The sequence below is a fragment of the Neodiprion fabricii genome, chromosome 2, assembly GCF_021155785.1.
Source record: "Neodiprion fabricii isolate iyNeoFabr1 chromosome 2, iyNeoFabr1.1, whole genome shotgun sequence".
Classification (NCBI taxonomy): domain Eukaryota; kingdom Metazoa; phylum Arthropoda; class Insecta; order Hymenoptera; family Diprionidae; genus Neodiprion; species Neodiprion fabricii.
In genome coordinates this window covers 17,023,392-17,048,039 of record NC_060240.1, presented here as the reverse complement: position 1 = coordinate 17,048,039, position 24,648 = coordinate 17,023,392, and the positions used below count along the sequence as shown (strand labels likewise).

At 34.6% G+C, this 24,648-nt stretch overlaps 1 protein-coding gene and 1 long non-coding RNA gene across 3 annotated transcripts; one reads left to right on the top strand and one right to left on the bottom strand.

Annotated features, from left to right (window-relative positions):
• Positions 1-1,113: 1,113 nt before the first annotated feature.
• Positions 1,114-23,583, bottom strand: LOC124176772. Of its 2 annotated transcripts, none has more exons than XM_046558446.1 (6): positions 23,446-23,583; positions 22,387-22,595; positions 22,158-22,290; positions 17,290-17,423; positions 15,943-16,144; positions 1,114-1,724 (listed from the first exon to the last, which is right to left on the bottom strand). In XM_046558446.1, exons 1-6 carry the CDS (start codon positions 23,504-23,506, stop codon positions 1,678-1,680), a joined length of 786 nt encoding a protein of 261 aa, XP_046414402.1. In that variant the 5' UTR covers positions 23,507-23,583; the 3' UTR covers positions 1,114-1,677. The 2 variants fall into 2 exon arrangements, with proteins under 2 accessions (XP_046414402.1, XP_046414401.1); XM_046558445.1 differs by lacking the exon at positions 1,114-1,724 and adding an exon at positions 10,228-13,774.
• On the top strand, positions 23,069-23,865 carry LOC124176773. The gene is made up of 3 exons (XR_006869457.1): positions 23,069-23,371; positions 23,448-23,573; positions 23,730-23,865. It is a non-coding gene; the product is annotated as an uncharacterized LOC124176773 (long non-coding RNA).
• The last annotated feature ends 783 nt before the right edge of the window (positions 23,866-24,648 follow it).

The window sequence follows — 24,648 nt, the reverse complement described above, 5'->3', positions numbered from 1 at the left end:
GTAATACGAAAAAGTCCAACATTCCCTTAAAATATAATCCTGAGAAGACAGAATTGTCTTCCCCGAAGTCTTGTAGGTTATAAGTTTGATAATTTTGAAGGTTCCACCAATAGGTAATTTTTATTCGTGAAGCATGAATTCGCAATGACTGACGCAATTAAAATCATCTGCAAAAGGTTCGACGAGTAACAATTCTGAATAATCAAAAATTAGGAACTCCTCATATATGTATAAGTTCAACTAGATTTATAAGAATTACACAATGAAGATGCGATCAGTTGATTCTGACAATCTTTATTTAACCCTCCGTGTGAACACTGGGTCTTTTAGGGAACAGTCATTTTCCACATATCAATTCTTACGAACAACACTTCCAAACTTTTGAGTCTACCAATTTTTGGATAATGTAGTCAACGCTTTGAGAAGAAACCCTGAATTTTTTCTTCTTCTTCGAAAAAGTGTACAGACAAAAGATGTAAAACACATGTGTTCACATGAAGGGTTAATCTATTTGCAAAATCAAATAAATCTATACTTTTTTAACACTCTTACTGAATTATCATATATTTTTAAACAAACTAAAACAAGGTTAAAATTACACAACTAAATTAATAGTATACTCTGTCGTATCAGTCGTTAAATATAATGTAGAGAAGAGTCGTGGTGTGAATGATCGACACTCCTTTTATGGTAAGGAAGTCTTTTTTTTTATCAAGCAAGTACTTTCCTTAGAGATATCGACAATAAATTAACAAGAACAAAATTACGAAAAAGTAGAAACGGTATTTAATATTGTGCAAATGAACAGTAAATTACAATTAAAAAAAAAAAAAAACTAAAAACAGTCGTTTCAATCTACGCTCAAAATTATGCCCCTTAACTTCAATACACTTCTCAATACGTTTTATAAAAGATGCGTGAAGTAAAGTTACTCCACCGATGCCTCTGCAAGCATTTCCAATTCGTTCCTTCATATTTTCTGCAGTGGTTCGTATGATACTGTGGACTTTTTCTTTGATGTCGTATAAAAAAAATGTTCGGGATAAAATTTTTTTATTTTTCTGTCTAAAATGAAAACGTATAGAAACAAGTGCATGTTCCTATTTAAAAAAAAAAAACAATGTTGACCTCCAAATGACCTTGTAAACCTCCACCAAATCGAAAGTACAATGACACAGTGTTTTTCACCCTTCGAACCATGAAACTTTTATTTCAAACATCTTTCTTTAAAATGGCCGGTTCTCGAGATATTCTGCTGCGTCAACTTAAATGGACCACCCTGTATACATCCATATACTGTACAATTAGCAGCAGGCTGCATGTAGATAAACGATGAGAATATGAGAAACGTCTGTGGAAATCGCATTCTTAAAGATTTTTATGATTTTTCAATCTTCAATTAATTAAATACCGGTCAAAGTAGAGTAAAAAGACGTGGAATCAGAACCCGCGCCGAATAAAACTTTTTACAAGGGACAAACCAGAATGAAAATTTAAAAAAACACGGTACCACGATCGTTAATTTTTTTTTTTTTTTTTTATTTTGTTAGTAATAGGAATACAAATTTAACGACCTTGCTCCTCGGCAGCTATACCAACGAACAGGTTTCAAACAGTGGGAAAAATTGACAGTCGTTGTTAATGTTATGAAATTCCAATGGGATCTTGAATCCGATATTAAGTAACCTTGTGAGCTGTCCAGGTGAGTCCAAAATATTCTTGAGTTGGAATTTATGAATGGTATAAATCGTCAACAGATGCTAAGAAAACGTTTCAATATAAATATTTGTTTGCTGAAACGTTCCGCCTGAAATTCTGGTCCCACGTTGTATACATCTTCTGTAACTTCCCACGCTGAGAAATTGTGAAGTCGGAATTGTAAAATAATAGGTAGTGTGCCGCATAATCAGGGAGATAAATTCAAGCATTACAGAAGTTATCGAAAGGTTGCGTATCGGACCGTATTTTTCGATCGCTTGCTTCTATAATGAGCCCCATAAAAAACACGCCCCATTTTTTACATCAATACCCATCGGATTGTAGATTAAAATAATGTTGAGCACCGCCTAATTACAATTTATAATTAGTTACATTCGAATCCGCATCTGACTTGTGATTTGGGGGGAAATGAATTGCAAATCACATTTGCATTATACGACACCACAATAACATAATAATTACGTCCGGATTTTGTAGTGATAAAAACGAAGTGCAAGTTACGTTTGTAAGTATTAATTAATTTCGGTTTAATCACGATTTTTATGATTAGTTCATATATTCAGACGAATGACCATTGATCGATTCAATACAATCGATGCAATTGATGAATTCAGATTTATATATTAATTAATTGTAATTTTCAAATCTGACCAGTATCTATACTCGATCCAATTACAGTTTTTTGTCACAATTAATCACTGCTCTAAATCTCAAACAACATATGCGAGTATCGAACTTCCATATCGCGTGTACAATGTATACTATATGTATTAAAAATAAAAAATACAAATCGAATTCTATTGTATTTTGTAACCAGGACCAAATAAAATACAATATTACATATAGTACACATTGTAATGTATACATATGTATACTGCACAGATGTCCATTTGTATTTTATTTGGTCCTCATTACAAAATACAATAGAATTCGTTTTTTTTTAATTTTTAATTACACAATGCAAATATAATTTGTTACATTTTATAGTCAACTCAATCATTAATTGTACTTGTAGTACAATCAGTAAATGACTAATTACAATTTTGCTCGTCACTGAAGCGCAGTTTCGTGAACTGAGCTATTCGCGTAACAAACTAGTTGAATGAGAAGATTTTTTCATTTCTCGATATGTTATAGCGTTGCCGAAGTTTTAATTTGGCAGTTCCTAATGTCTTTATCACAGAAAAATTTCTTTCAATCTTACATGTTTTTCTAATAAAGTCAATGGCCTGATGATTTGATGGGATATCTCATGATTCGTCACAAAATGTAGAAGTACATGGGGCATTCCATACCAAAACGATCGAGATTCTACGGCGAGATCTCAGTTTTTTTTAATAATTTTTTGTATGAGAGTACATGACAAAAAACTCATCCGGTAATTTTTTCAGAATTTTTCGACCCAGCGTATCTGAGTTGTGATTTAAAAACTCGGAGAAAAAACCCCACTTTCTAAAATCTGAAAAAATTCTGAAAAATCTTATAAAATATAACAAAATTTTTGGCGCTTATTAGAAGACGGATATTTCACAAATTCAAAAGATAAATAATAAAAATTATTGAACAAACATATATTATTATTATTGGACTGCATTTTTGACCAAAGAATAAATATAATATATCTCATTATAATATCTCTGAATAGAAATATTTCGGCCTGTATTATAATGAGTTTTCACGTTCATTCTTATGTAAAAAGTGCGATCCAATAATAATAATAATTTTTTTTCTTTTTTCAATTTATCGTTCGAAGTTATGAAATTTCCATCTTCTAATAAGCGTCAAAAATTTTGTTATATTTTATAAGATTTTTCAGGATTTTTTCAGATTTTAGAAAGCGGGGTTTTTTTCGAGTTTTTAAATCATAACTCAAATACGCTGGGTCGAAAAATTCTGAAAAAATTACCGAATGAGTTTTTTGTCACGTACTTTCATACAAAAAATTATTAAAAAAATCTGAGACCTCGCCGTAGAATCTTGATCGTTTTGGTATGGAATGCCCCATATACTGCTTGTTCTTCAACAAATTCTATTACGTAAAATATATTCATTTTACGAGTGACAGGCTTCAATGCGTAATTATTCCATCACACCCTGTGTTAAAAATCCAATTGCGCACATTTTTTCTCACATATCAGGTCGATGACTAATTCGACGAAAATTTTGTACATATGAGAAAATATATATGCTTCAAGTTTGACATACCATAATATGAATGCCTTCCGTCATATTTGATTCCATCGATCTAAATTTCAGCGTTATTTTTTTGACAATTTTTACCTCGTAAATTTCTGGTATCCAATTTCAAAGTTTACAATTCTTACTTTTTCATTGGTTTATTATATCATATTTGAATACGAGGTAAGATCAATGAGAACATTTTCTTCATTGATATGTAAAAAAACTTAGCGACGTTTCGACTGGGACCCCAGTCATCATCAGGCTACTGATATAAACAAAAGGAAAAAACGCAAATTAATTAACATTGCTTATCTTTTCGTTACATATCTACGCAACATACGACTCTTAAATTTATTCTCAATGGTTAACGGTTTACAGACATTTAGTGGAAAACAAAAGTAAAGGAAATAATAAGGTAGAAACGTGTGTTCTTAACAATGATAAGTTAAGTTGCGTATGCAATGTACTAAATGACAGGTTTTAACTGTTAGTGCGTCAAGATAAAAATCACAAAAATATGTTTGACAATAAAGAAACAGGTATACAAGACTAGATGTATACAGATTTACTTACTTAATATGACATTCCTACTGATTTACAATTAGATGTTCCTAACTTGCCATTATACGAGGAAGTGAAGATTTTAAGTTTGTAATCATAAACGATGGTTGATTATCGATTTCTAATTATCGATTTCTAATAATCGATATCTGATCTATCCGAGATGGCTGCTGTCAAAAATGGCACCTAATTTCGAATTCCGTACAATGTCATCATATAAACAGCTTAGGTTTTGTACATCTGTTCTTTTATTTACAGTGATGTTATTATTTTTACTGATAAAAATCATTTATTTGTTATTGCGTTTCAGCCTGTTCGTTTTGGTTGCTAGTACCGATTGGTTTTCAAAGTCAAACGAATGTCCTGAATTTAAACTGTGTTGAGCTAAGGCGCAGCTATCAAAGTCGTAATTTTTACTGTTGGAGCGATGGCGTGAAATTCTTTTCTTTAAGTGTTGCGAAGACTGTCCAATATAAATATTTCGACAATCTTTGCAATTGATCTGATAGATGGTATTTATTTTATCGAGAACAGTAGCAGTGGTTTTCAAATAGGTGGACAGTTTTCTGGTATTGTTAGTAATTTTGTAGGCTACGTCTATTCCTTCGGTTTCTAAAATCTTTTTAATCTTCATTGACATTCCCTTCACATACGGAATAGATGTTACTACTTTTTTATTATTATTGTCAGGGCTTACATTATTCTTCCAGTTAATTGAATTGAAATGTTTATGTATTCTTTTTTCTTTTAACTCTTCGATAAGTGATGAAGGAGAACTGTTTTGTAATAGTATGGATTTTACTTTTTTCAAACTTTTAGTTTTAAACTTAAGGTGGCAAATATTTAAACAACGATCAAGTAAGCCTATTGCAACTGATTTTTTATATTGGATAGAGTGCTGTGAATGAAAATTAATATATCTACTGAAAATTTTCGTTTGTGTGTTTAATTTAATTTTATAAACTAATATGAATGCTTGGGAACTTCGTATCGCCGTTTTTAAATTCACAACTGATTTTTATCCTACTTTGGTTTTTTAATTATTGTTTTCTTCGTTTGATCGTCACATTTTAAATATTCCACGTTATTACCAGATGGTTCTGTAAATATATAATCGTTCCGAGGAGGGCCCCCAATCGGGCCAAAACGTAAACAAATTTTAGTGTCGTTACTGACCTTTATTTCTACGGAATATATTTAGTTCAAGAACAATATTGGCTAATACTGGACTTATAGGTGAGCCCAGAGCAGCGCCATAGATTTGTTTATAAAACTGTTTATTGTGTGCGAAGTAGCAAGATTCTAAAATGAGTTTCACAGCTTCAATAAATTCATTTTTGTTCATACCGATGTGTTGTTTAATTTCAGGCCATTTTTTAGTAATGATAGTTAATGCCAGTTTTGTAGGAATGTTTGTAAATAGAGATTTTACGTCCAATGATGAGAGAACATGGTCTACAGGTATAGGTATATTTTTTTATGTTGTTCACGAACGACCATGTGACCTTGACATGATAAATAGATTTACCTACTATATTCGAAAGGATACCACTGCAAAATTTTCATATTTTGTATGTTGGTGCATTAATGTTAGATACTATAGATCTAAGTGGAATATCTTTTTTATTGATTTTAGGTTAGAAATATACTTTTGGTGGAAGAGCATTATGCGTTTTCAAATTTTTTGCTACCTGTGCGTTTATGAAATTCTTTTTTTTGCCAATTATTAATTATATCGTTGACCTGTTTTTCAATCCTGTTTGTAGGATCTCTATTTAGAAGTTCATAAGTTTCTGAATCCTTGAGTACTTTTTGACCTTTGGATATGTAATCTTCTTTTTCCATAATAACAGTGACCTTGCCTTTATCCGCTTCTGTAACAACAACATTTTTCTTGCTGTTCGAGAAATTACTTAGTTTCATCTATTTTCTCTTTTTCTATGTTATTTTGAGTATTTTTAGATGATTTTTCTGATTTTTATCTTCACACACTAACAGTTAAAACCTGTCATTTGCATTTAAAATTTCAAAGTCGTCATTATTTCTTTTGCTTTCATTCCCATTAAATGTTTATAAACTGTTGACCATTTAGTATAAATTTAAAAGTCGTATGTTGCGTAGATATGTAACGAAAAGATAAGCAATGTCAAACAATTCGTTTTTTTCCTTTTGTTTATATCAGTAGCCTGATGATGACTGGAGTCCCAGTCGAAACGTCGCAAAGTTTTTTTATATATAAATAAATAAAATGTTCTCATTAACCCACCTCGACGAAGTCTTTATTCAAATATACTCCAATGGTTACGAACTTCAACCTCAAATATTATATCACAGACAACAATGTGCAATGTTTTCAAATACCTTTTCACGGTGATAATTAGACGAATTACAAGCGCTCATAATTATACCGTGTCACATCCTCGATGCCCTCTGCACCTACCCATTAGTTTTATTTTTGATCTAGACAAGTGAAAAGACTCAAAATTTTGTCAGGACCTCCTTGTCGGTCCAGCATCCCTTAAGGATACTGGGAACCAATCGGGAAGTAGTTTAGACAACAGCACGCGAATCTTTAAAAAGCGTTGCTTTTCGACAGTTGTCAGAGAGTCGTCATTCAGTCTTTAACAAGAAATCATTCTCTCAGTTTTAGATAATCCAATATATCAAGTCGTAGAGTCTATTAAATATCCGTAAAAGTACGAAATCGATACATCAAGCGCTAAGTGAATTCCGTGTTCCGTTGCTTAAATATAAACTTTTTTTCTCCCATTATTTATAACTAAAACGATTTTAACTATCCTCATAAACCTAAATTAAATAAACGAATAATTGTGTTTTAAAACTTATACATTAGTAAACAAATCAATTACCTTTAACGCATTCATTCAATTAATCCATCTAGTATAATTGTTTATCTTTTCTTTTTAAACCCCACAAGTAAAGTAACACAGTTTACAAGCCAATAAAAGCTAAACAATCAGTCAATTAATACCGTATCCAGTTCTCGCTGAGCACGCAGAGCCGCCCCACAGAACTCGAATCAACAATTAGCAACAAAAGGTAAGTGATCATTTTTATATCAAAATTCCAATAATTCATATCCGGGAAAATTAGTCTGAACTAAGCGTTATATTTGTGGAGTGGTTTGGTCATCAGCCAACCCAGCGCGTAACAACCGCATTAAATTAAATGAACTCCTTGATATTTTCTTTATTTCGCTACCAAAAGTAGTGAACATTAAATGTAATCAGAAATTCTTGGATTGTTTTATAAATTTGGAGTAGTACGTTTCATTGATAGAAACGAAAAACTGTATTTAAACTAGATATAAAAACATGAAACTGCCAATCAAACAACAAATGACCGCATTCAATCACGTTTCAATCCTTTTCCACGTCATTACTTCAACGTTAAAATGACTAAACCATCATTATTTTTTGTGACTTCGTGAAACTGCAAACAAAATACATTTTAATAAAATCATAAAATTTTTCATTCCATCATTCGTTATATAATCTATAACGCAGAACAGTGACACATTCGCAATATATTTTTATTTTTTTTTCATTCAACAGACTCAATGAGAACTAAACAACTGTTTGAAAAAAACACAGAGAACAAGATACGTTTGAAACGAAAAAGTAACCTTGTCGAATCGGCGAACCGGTTGGTATACCTACTTCCTGCCACATTTGGCAAACATGCTTTTCGGACATTTCGAACTTGTTCCCCGTGGGTAGAACTGCTGTTATTTAGAAAGTGAGATTTTTGTTCACCGAGCATAATTATTTCTGTTTTATGTGGGTATATCTACGTATACTCTACACGCATCAGCTTTTTACATCGCTGATACCGTTCAAGAAATTTGCACACAGTTGTTCTGCAGACTCCATGCACGCGTAGGCGTAGAAATGAACGCGTAATCTTCCTCTATGCTTGACTAGTACTCAACAAAATCCTGTTTGAAAGTCTAGGATATCGATTTTAAGAATTCAGTTCCGGCTAGTTCGAAGCATTAAAACATGGTGAAAATTTTTAATTATGTGTTTCGATTCTAGATTTCGATCAAGATCCTATTTACCTGAATTGCACGGCAGGCGTTCCTCATTATTATTACATATTTACCGTGGAACACGTTTTACTCAGTTTCATCAGTATTGTGTTCAATTATTCCAGTCCTATCGGCTGCAGCCGATGGTGCGTGGAATGTTATATAGCATTGAGGAAAATCCCACGCACATCATCTGAGGATCGGCGGTATCATCGGATTAATTATGGCACAAACAAGACGAAAATGGTATGACGACTTCGAAGGACGTCCAGAGTTCCACTTCGACACGCCTAAGCATTTATTCTTGTATGCACAGCAATAGCGTCACACCGCAATCTTGTTTCTTATGTTTTTGGTTTCAGGTCGATTTACTCAACTGTGCGTGTCATCTTTTCCTCAACAAGTTCCGAAATTATTAGAATGAGCAATTTCATTTACACATATTTGACATGAGGTTTATTCAACGAAACGGTTGATCGAAAACGTGGATTAATCGGAAAAAAGGTTTGATCAATCGAAGAGTTATTCTGAAAAACGATTAATCCAAAAGATCGCTAGTTGCAACCTTGATTAATCCATTGATCGATCAATTGGAAACGTCGATTGATGGAAAGTCTACTTTGCACAAAAAAAAATTGTTCTCAAGCAAGTACAGTGTGCTAATATTCATGCCAAAAGTTTAAAAAAAAACGTGGATCATAAGTAAGGACGGTGATGACATATTATTACAAGGTATTGGGAAGAAAGTAATTTTATTCATTCAATGTCTTGTTATTGATTGACAAATCACATACCTATGCAAAAAAAAAAAAAACGTATAAGGATTTACAGTTTGTGACAGCCCGTGAAATTGCACAATTTGCAATTTTCTTTTCACATATAGTTACTGTTTTCAAAAACTTCGCCTTTTGTAGTCACCGGATTCCCCGCTAAGCTGCTATAATTATGGCATTCAGCGAAAGGAAAACGGTTCATCGACCTTAGTTATTAATTATAATATATATTGACATAGTGTAGATACAAATAATAATATTTCGTGAACACCTGCTTCGAAAGTTTGATTTTCGAAGCTTGTGGAGCATGTGTAAGTAAAATGCCCCATTTCCGAACAGTGCGATAAAATAACATTGGCACATGCGCACCATTGAAATGCTATATTTTACACACTAGGGTTATATTTGGTTCGTGCGCACTTCCGAATCACTCAATTTTACGCACTGTGCCTGTGAGCGTAAAATACCCAGCTCAAATTTTACGCGCTGTTAGTGGCACCTTCTCAAATTGAACTTTCCTCCACAGGTGTTGAAAAAAGTAGCGATGAGCGATAATTGACTCGTGTGATTACTGGGCTCGCCGTGGTTCATTCTGCAATCTCCACAGTCGTCGGAAATCGCCCACTTTCCGCACTCGCAACGCAATGTGCTATCAATATTGTACATCTTGATCACTTCTACGATGCGTGACGTTAGAACGGTCGATTGTTTTATTTCTCGACGCGATACTTCGGAAGTGAATTAATTTGAATATACATGTATTCTATGTTCATCTTATACGTAGTTACAATGGCTACAGTGTCACCGCTGCAAGGACTTGACTCCATTGTAAATAAAGGTACAACGAGGTTCACAAATGGTAAATTAATTGATCACTCAAATGAAAATTAATATGCATTGGGATCCAACATATTGTAATTAGCCGCCATTTTACGGAATGAAATCCATTGATCGAAAACCGAGCTGTATGTTTGGCTTTGAGAGTCGTTTTTTTTTTCTATGGTCTACTGCAAATCGGCTTATTGTGACAAAGTAAAAACAGCCAGTTTATCGAGTTTTTTTGCACCTTGATATCACCGTATTTTGCCCCTACAAAGATCAACTGTTTCTTCGGTACTATATTGCTTGTCCTGATATGTTCGATCGCAATCGACGATTCACGCTCATTTCCTTGCAAGCATTATGCAGCCGATCGATTTGATTTTTTCGATCGTATCGTTACAATATGGCAATTTTGATAATTTGCATAGATACATATATTACAATATCTTTGTGAGCGCTACAATTGTAGACAACAACTTACAATTATTACCGGCGGAACGCATCATATAAGCATCAGATTTGGATAAGTGGCAAACGAGGAAAAAAGTCTTCACACTGATTTGCGATCGCTTGCTTCTGTCTATTTGGCGTGGGGACTACCGAGAAGGATCGTAAAGTTTACAGTCACCTTTCCAATATTCAAATCGTATTCTCGGCTATAGCGACACACAAAATTGACAGAAAATCGAATGCCGTAAAGTCGTATTCGTTTCCAACCTAATTAGGGAAACGTTATTCCATTTGCCAGAGGAAAGAAAACATTTTTCAAATTCAGAATGAACAAATTTTGCCACGTAAAACTGACGATTATTGATTAGTAATTCGCAATTACGTTTAAATACTCAGATCGAACAATTGCAGTGACAAAAATTTTCCATTTTTTAAATTTCAACACTGTCGCAGATGAAGAGTTCTTTTTATTTCTACTGTACATGTGGCGATATTATATTCTTCCTAATTCTCTCTAGTCCACGTCGTTTCGTTAGCCCCATATTATTATTATTTTTGTTTCATTTTCAATTCGAAATTGGAAAGGATTAATTTTCGGATTTTTATTGTAATTATAGGTATTTCCGTCGAAACACCCTTGAAAACCCGCATTTTCGCACTTGCGAAGTGGCCGACAAGTTCCATGTCCATTTCCTGGCGAAGTGTGTGTGAAAACCGGAGTTTCTTGCAAAGAAAGGAAGGCGATCCGCCCTTGATACACAATGTCCTATTTCTGATCAGTTTTGTTTCAGTTATTATAGGTTATGTTCGGGGTTACTATCGCCCTATAGCCGATCAATGTATTCCTCGTGAAGACCTGCGACTGATGAGTTTTTTATTTCTTATCAGAAATTTGTCGTCTGCGAACTACAGCCGTTTGAAATTGGCCAATCCGGTAGCATCTGATGGCTCAGAACAGGGTTTTGATCGCCTCTAATAAAATTCACACAACTTTAGAGAGGCTGATTATAAAAAGCCTATAAATTTAGAGTGACGATTATAATCCAAGTAACTATACAGACCCTGTTGATAAAACAATTATCTTCTGTGCTTATACAGAGCATTTAACTGTTTTATCATCTGGGTCTGTGCTTATACACAGCAGTTAACTGTTTTATCATCAAGGTCCGTAGAGTTACTTGGATTACCTTTTACAATCATAAATTTCATTAGGGACCATCGAATTTTGATCGTCATGTGCTCGGCAGCTGTCCTAAGCCATCTACGTGTCAAATATTCCTACCATTTACATAAAAGTCTATTCGATATTATACCTACATATATTACACGTGTACACATATATATAAATCTGTCAAGTGGCGAAACTCTTATAATATACGTATTTTGTAATTTACATACAAATATAATACACACGTGAAATCCCATTTATTGTATATATAAAACATAGTAATTTTTATGTGTTACATTGATTTGATTCACACGCGTTTACGTCACGCCTAACCAGGAACGGAAGTTTCGTCACCTGACAGACATGAATACACATAAAATGACGTGTATAACGTGTTCATTTATCTATTCGTTCATATTTATGTAGATTAATGTTTAAGGTTGCCTTGTGGAGTTAAGCTCTTATGATTCATAGAATCATTCAAACACAAATTTGCGTATAGTACTTGACATAATTGTTATTCCCATGCGTTAACGATCGTTTCAAAGTTGAATTGAACAAGGCTCTGTATATCATGCCAAAAATATAATAGACGATACAATATGTATAAAATTCAACTTCACGATTTTTAGACAGCTTGATCATATTTGTGGTTGTTTAGTCAACTCGCGTTAACGGTACCTTAAAGGCATCTATACAGCTACTTATATACATATGATATGCAAACTTCACATTTACTATAATTATACACTACATTGATTCACATCATTATGCGTTCCTAAAGAAGGACGTTCAACAGATGAATTTGGCAAACCCGGTCTGTGTTTATTATTATACCTGTACCATCGGGATCCAACATATCGCAAGACGCCATCCTTTAATCGAAAATGTGGAGCTCAGAAATGATTGCGTTTAATTTTGAAAGTGTTTTTCTCGCCTCTTTCTTACCAAGAATCGATTCAACACAAGAAAATCCCAAAATTACAGTGATGCACAGAGTTTTCCGTACCTTGATACTGGCGGTGTTTTTTTTCCAAACGGCGTGCTTTTTGGCGCCATATTACTCAGCCACGCCTATATGCTGAATCCCATTTCAATCAGTACAATTAACGCGAGCTAATTTCATGTAAATCGCTCATGGGTATATATTTATATACCTTGAAATAGTATAAAGAGACTGATGTAATTGATCCTGTTGACGTGAAGAATTATTTTACTTTTAATTTTTATTTTATCTTTTACCTATTTCTTCTGCATCCTCAAATTTGCCACAAAAATATATAATATATTGAGAACACGTATAATTATTTGTTTACTAAGCCAATAAAGTAATTGTCGGTCGCCCATACATGTATAAAAAAAGAATAAAATTTATGCCACTCATAAGATGCAACAGAGAGTGCAAGATCAAGTGGAAATATAATCCAACCTTGGCATGATTCCAATTTAAGTACATATATCGATAACTACAGGGAAGAAGGCTCGTAATGGAATTAACAAAACCAGTCCAGTTTTTTTCTTTCAATGACTTGTTTCCTAACTTTCCGATTAAACTCAAAAGCATTCTGCTGATTATGTCCGCCAATATAACTGTGTTATTTGAATAAAGTTTTGCAAAAATCAGAAATAAATAACGAAAAATCGTACATCGTGAATCGTCGATGGTCTGCGGTAATAAAACAAAACGTTTTAAGAAACCTAAAAAAAAAAATATAAAAATTTTGATATTGTTCTCCCCTGTTTATATTATCGTATATTTAATATTGATACCCGCAATGGTTGATTTAAACTTCAATATATTTTCCAAGTTACCATGCATCGTTGCATTTTTAATTATTATCCTGTTAGATTTATAAATATATACGTATATATAAGTAAAATATTTTTATGGTACAATAAGATTTAGACCTAATAGTTTTACGACTATCGATTGCAAATAATTAGTTATTCCGTTAGTCGCGATAATTCCGCTGATTGTCAACAAGACGGCGTTCTCTCGGTGACAGCTGGACGCCGTTGACGGAGTGAGAGGAACAGAAATGATTTTAACTGAAACACATTGTAAAAAGGAATTATAAAAACAATGCGAAATGCAGATTTTTAAATCTGCATAAACATTTTCTACCGGTTCAATCTCATAAAATGGCCACAGTATTGCAGGAACCTAACTTATCGGGCGATGCCATCTGTCTTTTATAGTTTTAAAAGTTTTGTTTTCCATCTTTTTTTTACCACAAATCAACTTAATCCGACAAAATGAAAACAATCTATCTCACACAGAGCTTTCCGTACCTTGATATAGGTCAAATTAACCCAACACGATCAGCTGTTTCTGAATTCGACGCCATATTGCTCAGTCACGTCCGTTTTAGGAGTGAAATTAATGTCTGCCGTTCATTAAGCGTACTTTAAACCCTCACGGAAAAATCTTCAACTCGGGTGTAAATTCTTACCTCCAACTCATAGATAATACTAAAATTCGCATAAGAATAAAATCGAGGGGACAAATTTATACACAAGTTGAAGGTTTTCGCCGTGAGGGATGTAGCGTCCTGATCGAAATTACCGACCCCTAGAATTTTTTTGAATAGCTCCAAAACAGCGCATCGAAATCGTTTGATCCTATGGCCTTTGATATTTCTTGAGGAATAGATTTCGGTGAAAGTATAAAGTCGATCATAATCGACGAAATTTTACGTCACTGCGTCGTGTGAATCATAAAATGTGGGCGTCTTACTTGCGTCGATTGAAATCTGTGCCTAGATACCTTTTATCTATTCCTCAAGAAACATCTAAGACCGTATAAAAAAGCGATGTAGATTCACCGGAAAAAACTCTAAGGGTCGGTAAGTTCGACCAGAACACCCCCTTAACCCTTTCATGCATATATTTTTCCTCACATGCGATTCACTTGAAATTCTGCAACCATGGGCTTTTGGGATCGCTGATTACGCAACTGAACTCGAAATTCGAAAATTAAAAATGGTGGATAGACGAAAACAGGAAAAAGACTTCGGAGAAAAATGTCTAAAATTTTTTACTGTGTATTAGATTTGCGTCAAAACTGCCACTCGGATTATCATGGTAGATTATCAGAGAATACGTTTCTTTTCTTGATAAGTACGAATATATATATATATTAAAGTGTCCCAAAAAAACCGACTATTTTTTTTTTTCAAAGAACATTGAAAAATCGTCAGAGTATCTCTAGAAAATGACCCTGTGAAAATATAAGCTCTTAATATTAATATTTAGAGGTGGCGATTTGTAATTTTCTATTTCCCATTTAAATAACATGGGAAATTTTTTTTTTGAACTTTGCAATTTTGTGATGGGATAACGAGCTACTTCATAAGTATGACAAAATTAGGTCTTATAGGAAATTTGATGCTCTACAAAAAAGGTCTGATTGACATTTTGCGTAAATCCAGCCGTTTCAAAAATATCGAGCCTCAAACTTCGGACTGTTTAAAATTATGCTTTTTTTTTTCGTAAATACAACAAAAATTAATTTATATGTATTATAAACCCAGAATTATCAACTGAAGAATAAATATAAGAATAAATATATGCATATATTTATTGTTCAGTTGATAATTCTGGGTTTATAATACATATAAATTAATTTTTGTTGTATTTACGAAAAAAAAGCATAATTTTAAACAGTCCGAAGTTTGAGGCTCGATATTTTTGAAACGACTGGATTTACGCAAAATGTCAATCAGACCTTTTTTGTAGAGCATCAAATTTCCTATAAGACCTGATTTTGTCATACTTATGAAGTAGCTCGTTATCCCATCACAAAATTCCAAAGTTCAAAAAAAAATTTTCCCATGTTATTTAAATGGGAAATAGAAAATTACAAATCGCCACCTCTAAATATTAATATTAAGAGCTTAAATTTTCACAGGGTCATTTTCTAGAGATACTCTGACGATTTTTCAATGTTCTTTGAAAAAAAAAAAATATTCGGTTTTTTTGGGACACTCTAATATATATATTACAGACTTAAAGCTATTTCAGGGACCATTTGGAAACAAAAAATTCGACGTTTGTTACCAAGAAATTAGTTTGATAAATAAAAAGCTGCAAAAAAAGGTGGAACACTGAACGCCCCAGAGTGAATTAAAGGGTCAAGACGGTACTAGGTAGCACAGAAAATGAGGCAGAGAAAAATTCTTTGACAACGCGATTTGTAAACTATATTGTACACTTACTTGACTTAGTCTCTGATTTGAAATCAGCATACTGCCCGTTCTGCATCGGGTAAGTTGGTATCGTTGAATTGCAACTGATCTCTAAACGCCCGTTCTCACCGGCATGCAGAGCTGATACCTCAATGCTCAATTGCGCAACCGTTGACATCAGCTGATTTTCACGTGTTTTAATGGGAAATGTTCTGACCAGGAAAACGTCAACCTGAAAATAAGGTCCACGATATAAGAAAACCCACGGATCACCATATCCAACAAAAGACCATGACCGAACGCCAATTGTATTCGGCTGATTAAAAATTTGGACATAATTATTCCGACAATCGATGAGCGATATGATTATATTTTTACATCTCTTGTTCGTAAAATTTGACCAAATGTTATTGTTCGTATAGAGAACGTTGAGAATAAAAATATCTATTATAGCGTGCCACAGTGCGAGTGAAATAATCGTATACATTTTTAATCGTGTACGTACAAATGAGGATGCATATCCAGGAAATAGTGCGAGGCATGCGTTTAAATTGCATTTCAATACAAAATAAAGGATAATATAACTATTGTGCAGAGTCAAGATCAGAACAGGACTGATGAATACGTGTATTGTCGGTTATCAAATTAGGCGTATCGCTTCGCACGAGAAGGTGAGCGTTAGTTTTACGTCACTTAATAAACGCATAAATTTTACTCAAAGTTATTATTATATTGGCGAGGCACGTCTTCGTTGCCAAATACATTTATCGATGATCGATTGTAGTTTCTTGTTACATTGTTTCACTCCTCTCGCAGTTTTTCTGGATCCTATTCTTAGCCACTCGAGTAGGCGATACACCGAATAATCACACGCTTTTGAATACTCGATGAAGTCTTATTGCTTGTTTTTTTTTTTCTTCGCTCCAGCCTTAGAATTTCTACAACGCTCCTGGGCCAAACTTGAAGCGATTTCGATACACCGATACATTTAAAACAATCCGGTGGCGACGTTATTTTCTCCCTCAAAGCTTTTCCGGTTTTTTCCTTCTATCGTAGGCAATTATACAAGTGCACCGCAAGTTTGTGTCATTCGGTATTCAAAAAATATACAATTACGTACGTTGTCAGAAGAATTGAATTTAGAGTACGAATTTTTAAGAACAGCCAGACAACAAAGAGATAAACGCAAAATTTTCGTGGGATTAATTAATTCATATAATTTTTAGCCGTAAATAATATTGAAGGTAATAGAAAACAAATGGAGAGAGAAAGGAAGAATGAGATAGTACGTCGGAAATCGATGTATCGTAAAAATAAAGAAATCAAACTGAAGGCAAACAGAGATTATCGATATAATATATCTTGTTGGTAGTTTACCTCTTTGCCATTTATGAACCAAGTTATATGGGGAGCCGGATGTGCGGGGGACGAAGTACAATTAGCTTCAAGGATTTCTCCCACAACGTAATAAGGCTTCTTAAATGTTATACGTGGATCTTCCGATTGAGGCACTGAAAATAACACAACAACAAATTATCATACATCGGTTTCATCCGTTCGACGGGAACGCGAGCCGGTATTCGTTCGATTTCGCCTCCTCACCGTCGATCGTCGATAGGTAGACATTTCGTAGTTTGTACAATAATCATTATTAAAAAAAAAAAAAAACAATTAAAAATACCGAAAAATACTGATATTCGAAAATCCCACGCGTTCCAAATTAAAACGTACCACTGCGCAATTTTATTGACACTCCGAGCCGCGGACGATAAACCGACGCGTGACATAATCACCCGATAACGATTAATAACGGAACACAAAAATTCCCATTATTGTAAAAATCTTGCACGCTGAAAAAACAAATTTACTTGCTAACCAATTTTATTCTTAATCCGAACCGTGGATGGCAAATCGACGTGTAACGTATAATCACCTAATCAACAACGACTCTGTGAATTGCCTCGAGATTTCGAAAAGTGGAGCAATATCTGCGGAATACCAAACATCATCTTAAGGTAGTACCGTGATAGCAGCAGTCCTCAACTTCCAGAGAAATATCCCCTGTATAAAACATTATAACTAAAGTAAAAAGTAGTTGAGATACAGTACACCTTTGCACCTCCTCTCACATGCGCAGAAGTATAAAAATTTTCCCATTGCGTCTTTTGTCCGACTTGGCAACGTTGCATTCTAACTCAGTATCTCTTGCCCCTCAAGCATGTGTTGTAGAGAAATGTATTGTTATGAAATCAATTTGAGGTTAGTTATAATTGGAGACTGAAAATAATACACAATGACTTCGCGATTAAAAAACGGCAAAGTTCTGACATTTATTTCAATTCGTTGGGCCTTTATGGCATTTTAAACTTCCCGCGTAGGGCAACGTTGCCAAGTCACTATTTCTCACGGGTCAGGTTATGAGAGAAAGTTTGAAAATCATTAAAAGCGACAAACTTTAAGAATTATTTAGAAAAAAATGAATACTGCTTGTTTATGTTTTTTTTGAAAAAAATTACTTGTTATATCCTCAATTAATAATTCTCAGTTTTAAAAAAAAAATCTAATAAAAGTATGGCTGTTATTAAATAAAATGCTCACTCTAACTACGGTCGGGATAGGAAATACATGTAAATTGTACGACTTTTGATCACTAATATTGCAAAATTTAGTACCGCAAGGACTATTAAAAAAAATTCCTACGTATAAAGGACACTTCAAATTATGTGTATTCAAAAATTGAAAGATATTGTAAGAAAAGTGATTTATCACGGTACTACCTTAAGTATAAAATGGTTATGCACGCTGTAATATGTACCCGCGTAATTTAAACTCATCCCTCTCCTCTGATTATTTTCACTCCTGTTGAGTTGTTTGAGGGGCGATTTATTCTCACACTTTACAATTAGGCATTTGGTACGAAAAATACGAGCCCGTCATGTTTTGATATACATCAAGGCCGATTAACGTACTCTTTATTAGTTACATAAAGAACGATAAATGAAAAAAGCGTCGGATCAATTCAATGAGAATATTATATCTGTATGGTACATGATCGCACGATTGTCCTCCTCCCTGTGAGTTGACGCTTGGCCTGTGTTTTTTGTTCGCAAATAAACTCGTGCCTCGGAACAGCCAGTCGAGCTTTTCGTCAATTTTTTCTGTGTGCCGTTTACACGCGTTACGTATTTCGCAGTTCTCAGTCCTCTTCGTTTGCAGGTTTAAGTGAACCTGATGTAAATCCCCGCGGGAAGACCAGCGTTTTTATTTTTCTTTTTTACAAATACGTAGACCGTGTACTCATTCTCATTAACGTACATCTCAACAGTCCTCCGTAGCCATTGTGTGACATTTTGCTCTTCCGAATTTTCCTCCTCTCTTTTCTCAGAGTATATAATTTAAGTGCTTCGGCTTGGCGAAGGGGAAAATTTCACGCTACGATATTTGTTAAGGGAACGATTTTGCCGCTCCGGCTGTTTTTTTTTTTTTTTTTCTTTATCACTTCAAGAACACCCACGGCGACTCTGTAACGACCTATTAAAGCTGTGCGCCAGCTTCGTTATCACTTTCCGCAATTTCACTATCAGAACTGTTCGTTGATTTGTTTATAAGTAATTATCACATCAGTTCAGCACTGTAGTTAAGATTTTTTGTTTCTTTTTTTTATCTTATAACGTTATTGATTTATAGTTGTTTTAACTTTGCTTTTCACGGCCAAAAATGGGACAATGTGCTATCTATAACCCTCTCACGTCATGCGCCCACCTTATGACTACGTATACGTATAATGTGAGTATAATTAGTTTTTCTATTTAGGCTGTGGAATGGGTATTAAGGACGTAATAACGACACGTTTTAAGAATGTTCAGCCCTTTTGATCAAGGCGGTCATGAAATTCTCGTAGAAAAAAAAAAAAAAACTTTAGTAATTAAAGACGTCATCGTCGAAAGTTCGGTTGATGATAGAATTCAATATTTAGTTCAGAATTATCGGTATCTTTTGTGCAATGAACCAACACTGTGAAAACTTTAAATTTCATTAAATTTTTATAGTGATTATATATTTATACTCATTTCATTCAATGTAACGTGATTATACGAAAAGAGCTTGATCAAAAGAAGAGCTAAACATCTTGATAGAGTGCAATCTGCACGAATATTACAACTGTTGCATGCAAGATAATTCACTCGAATTTAATATAGGATATGGTATGCTGTATAAATTTTCTACATGTGCGAGTGATCCGTCTTGCATTATACATTGCATACATAACAATGTTTCTGAATTCTAATGTTATAAAATAAGTGGGCAAATCCTTCTTAAGGGTGTGCAGTACTCCTACCCTTACCGACCGAGTAAACTCACCCTTTTTCTTCCTATATTGAATAAACCAATGAACGGAAGGTGCTCAAATTTCGACAGTGCGTCGCTCTTTCGTAGCGTAATTCCGGAAAGTTACTCATATCCCGAAAATCGTCAAAAAAATGTGTGGTTTTTTGAGACGTATTACTATTTCCACATTTACCGAGTTTCAGCTGGCAAAAAGTGTATAGTTGTGGTACTTTGCGCAATTCCGGAAAGAATGAGAAGTAAAATGAACCGTCGTGAGACTATTTTCAAGAAATTTTGCTCATCATTTTACTCCTCATTCTATCCAGAATCGCGCGAAGTATCTCAACTATGCAGTTTTTGGCTTTTGAAATGCGAGAAATGTGGAAATCGTAACACGTGTCAAAAAATCACACATTCTTTGACGATTTTTGGGACATGCGTAATTTTCCTGAATTGCGCTACGAAAGAGAGATGCACCGTCGAAATTTAAACCCTTTCCATCCATTTTTTAAATTTAATATAGTTGAGACAAAGGGTGAGTTTTCTCGGTGAAAAAAGGTAGGAGTATCATACACCCTTAATCAGCGTCTAAATTGGTTTCATCACAATTGAGCATAAAATATGAATCAATGCGTTATATTTCATTTTCGTAATTCATTTCGCTGGTTTTTGTGCTACTGAGATTTGATAAATTATTTTCTGCGCTAACTTCGTAAACAACGCGACTACGTTGTAGTTTTTGACAAGAGGTGGCACAGAGCATATATAGGATTTGTGGCATATAGGGACATATCTTGATTCGTTTGAGTTTTGCACTCGTCTTCGATTTTTGCGGTGCTTTACACTCGTAAAAAAATTCTTATTTTATGCGCACTTGCTACGAAAATAACTACTTAGAATTAAGAAAAATATTGTATCGGAATCCTCCGATTCGAAAGATCTAACAGTTTCTAGGATGTCTTTTGTGCGTTGATATCTGTGAAATTAATTTAAAACGATCAGCTGATCACCGCTTCCGTCACCACGTTGCCGTAGGTAATTACGTAAAAAATTTCAGGACCCCAATGCATATGAGGAAATTTTTTTTTCGAGGATATTTTAAAATAAATCTTAAATATTCGATATACGGCTGTCAAGCAGGCGGTATTCTCCAAATTATGGATTCATATCCTTTGCCCGAATGGTGGGAATTTATGGTTACAATTTTAAAGGGGTTCAAACTTGAACGTTTCTGCTTCAAAATCGCTTTCATACAGATTAATTAACAACTGCGTACGTAAAAGGAACCAATGATTATGACGAAGTACACAGCTAAAGTTTCCGATAGCCAAAATAGCAGTCGAAAAAATCAGTCACATCTGGAAAGCCTACTGCAAAAATTTAGTCATACGTGTTGCATAAATTATCATCATATATCCTGCGCATTATTATCTTCGTCTTTCGACTATCACATAATTTTCCTCTCAACAGTAACTGACGTCATAATCTCATCCCATTATAATCACTGCAAATGATACCATGCCAGAAATATGATTACTTTATTGTTATTATTACTGTAGTGAAATAATTTATGCAAGAAATTAACAATAATAATAATAACGTCTATCAAAAGTACGAATAAGTCGTAAATGTTAAAGAGTGGATATTGCAGTACCAGAAATTAAAGAACAGATTTATATCAGAATCTCTGTCTGTCATTCAAGGCTTTCCGTAATTAATCTAATTTCCGAATTCGTGAAAACTGCATTTTAATACAACGCGCTATCGACGTTGTAATTGAACGTCATCGAAATACACCCTATTTAAGCAATCGGTCAATCGATCCTGCAACAGTGTGTTGAAGCATTTATTTGTTCTTCACGGACCGCGGCGTAATTTAGCTAATTCCGTACCCTATCAATGTAACAAAAACTTACCAATAACTTCCATGTTTACGGAATCCGAACCCACAGTGTAAATCGGAGTCGCCATTGATACGTCGCAGGAATAAACTCCAGACGCCTCAAATCCAACGTCCTTCAACTTAATCACGTTCATCGCAGACGTTGGCTGAAACGCGTTGCAAAAGAATTGTTTAATTCTTTCACATTATGGAAAAAGAAGAGAAACAACGTATTATTTCACGACCAGCTTTCTTTTCCGTACCTGCAATTCGGCCCCTGGAACTTTGTGCATCTGAGTTGGTGGTGTCCGATCTTTGATGTACTGAAATATCTTGTACTCATTTCGTATGAATTCAATCTTATGCAAAACATTCTCAGATACGCTGTGGTTGCAGATTAATGTTACAGTGCTTCGATATTCTACGTATCTGGGTACGTCTAACTGTACCCAAACGACTACTGCAGCTGTATCTGAAATGCACAATGTACACCGTGTTTCACTCATCCTTGATTGAAACAAACAAATCGAAATACATTCAAGCTGTATAAGCTTCGAAAAATAAAAACACGATTTTGGAGTTCGAGTAGTTCGATCAATTAGGCTCACAAACATCGGGAAACGCTAGGCAAGGAGTATATTGTAATTATACAAAGAAATGAAAATAAAAAACTTGATTAAAGTCTGTGAAATTTCGTGTCAACATTGCCTTTGTATCTACTTTCGCCACGTAACGCGGTGCTCGCATAACATTTTCGCGGCATATCGTTCAAAATGGCGTCCAATCAGGTATATCGATACTCCATAAACCTTATAAATCTCAAAGTCTGAAAGTAAAGTTACATTGAACACATTGAACAGCCTTGATTCTTAACTTTACAGCGTTTTAACGGAAGAATTCACGAATTAATTGAAATCTGAAAGTCGTGTCCATGTCAATCCAAGACTGACAATAGATCACCGCTCAGGCCCCATTTAACGAGAAAAGGAAAATCCATACATTGTATTAGCCGATGGCCGTCATCGACTCAACTGTACACCACGAACTTACTTGTCGTATTTGCATTCACGTCAGAAGATGAAACAAATTCTTTTTTCACAGGTTCTCGAATCAATAAATATGCGGTTCACCAATCCCTGACCTTTTACACAACGCTAAATTGTGCGTTCAGTAATCGGGGATTGAGAATTTAAAAGGGGTGAGAATCTGCGTGGCACTTCATATCGTGAAAGAACCTTTGGAGCGACTGTGAGAGCGAATTAAATATACAAAAAAGCGATATGCTATGAATAAACATTGAAAATAACTTGATTCCAACTTACAGGAATAAATCTGAAGAACGTAGACGAGGACAACTCGCTTCCAATCCACTTGACACGGCATTTTAACAGTACTTAAACGGGTGGCGTGTGTTTACTGAGGGGATAAATTACGGTGTGAAGCTCGCAAGGTTTCAGCTATTCTCTATAATATCAACATTATCCTTCGTGCCGTGTTGTAATGTTGTAATTTAATACGGTTTAACAGTGATCTACATCAATGATGTGCGTGTATGTTTATTTATTCAGATTTTTCTTTCCTCTATATAAAAGTGCCTATGTTACAGTGTGTTACGAATGGGTGCTTTACACTACGACAACATCGAGTGCCCAGTCGGCGCTTCAACTAAGCGTTTCGATCCATTTGACTACGCCGACTCCTTCTGAGCTTGCGCCCGTCGCTGCTTTCAGCAGCCACCAGCAGCTACTATACGAACCGGTGAAACGCCCGCCGGATCATCGGAGGGTCGCCCTTCTGTCCCCTTCTCGGTCAGCCACGAAGGACCTCGGCTTTCAGGGCTGAACCAGATGCGCAGGACTCTCTGCGCTTACTGACGTCATTCAACCAGTCAATTCACAAATCCCTATCTAGGTTGATTATGTTTATTATTTACGTTGTGTACTAGGGTTCGTTTTGCTTTCGTTGTGTCACTTTAATCGATGTGAAGATGCGGTCCCGCGGAATTGTGACGTGGTGCCATGCCGAGGGAAAGACCCCCCTTGAAATCTGGTGTACACCGGACGAAATGTGAAATCTTGTAAAAATGTAGGCCGAAATCTTGGAAATCTTTGAAAACACACGAAACACAGAGAAATGTAACTAATTTTCCCCCAAAATATTATGTACTCATGAGTGTTTTACAGTCTTTCCAACAGTAACTGCAGTTGGTAGGTATAACATATCAACCGTCAAAATCGAAACGTCATATTACTGCAAGAATTGTTATGATACTTAATACGAGTTCACTGAAAAAAGTGATATCTATTGTATTGTAGATTTATTTCAACAAATATTTTTTGTCAACAGAGAATAAAGTTTAGTTAAAATTTCAAGCAATTGTATAAGTAAACGCAAGGAAAAATAATAGTAATTATATTGAAAGCGAAGGTCTACATACGAAGTTGTAGTGTATGTTGTGTGAAAAACCGCTAGGTGCAAATAAGAGGAAATCGATGGCCCCTAATAAAATTCACTTAACTTTAGAG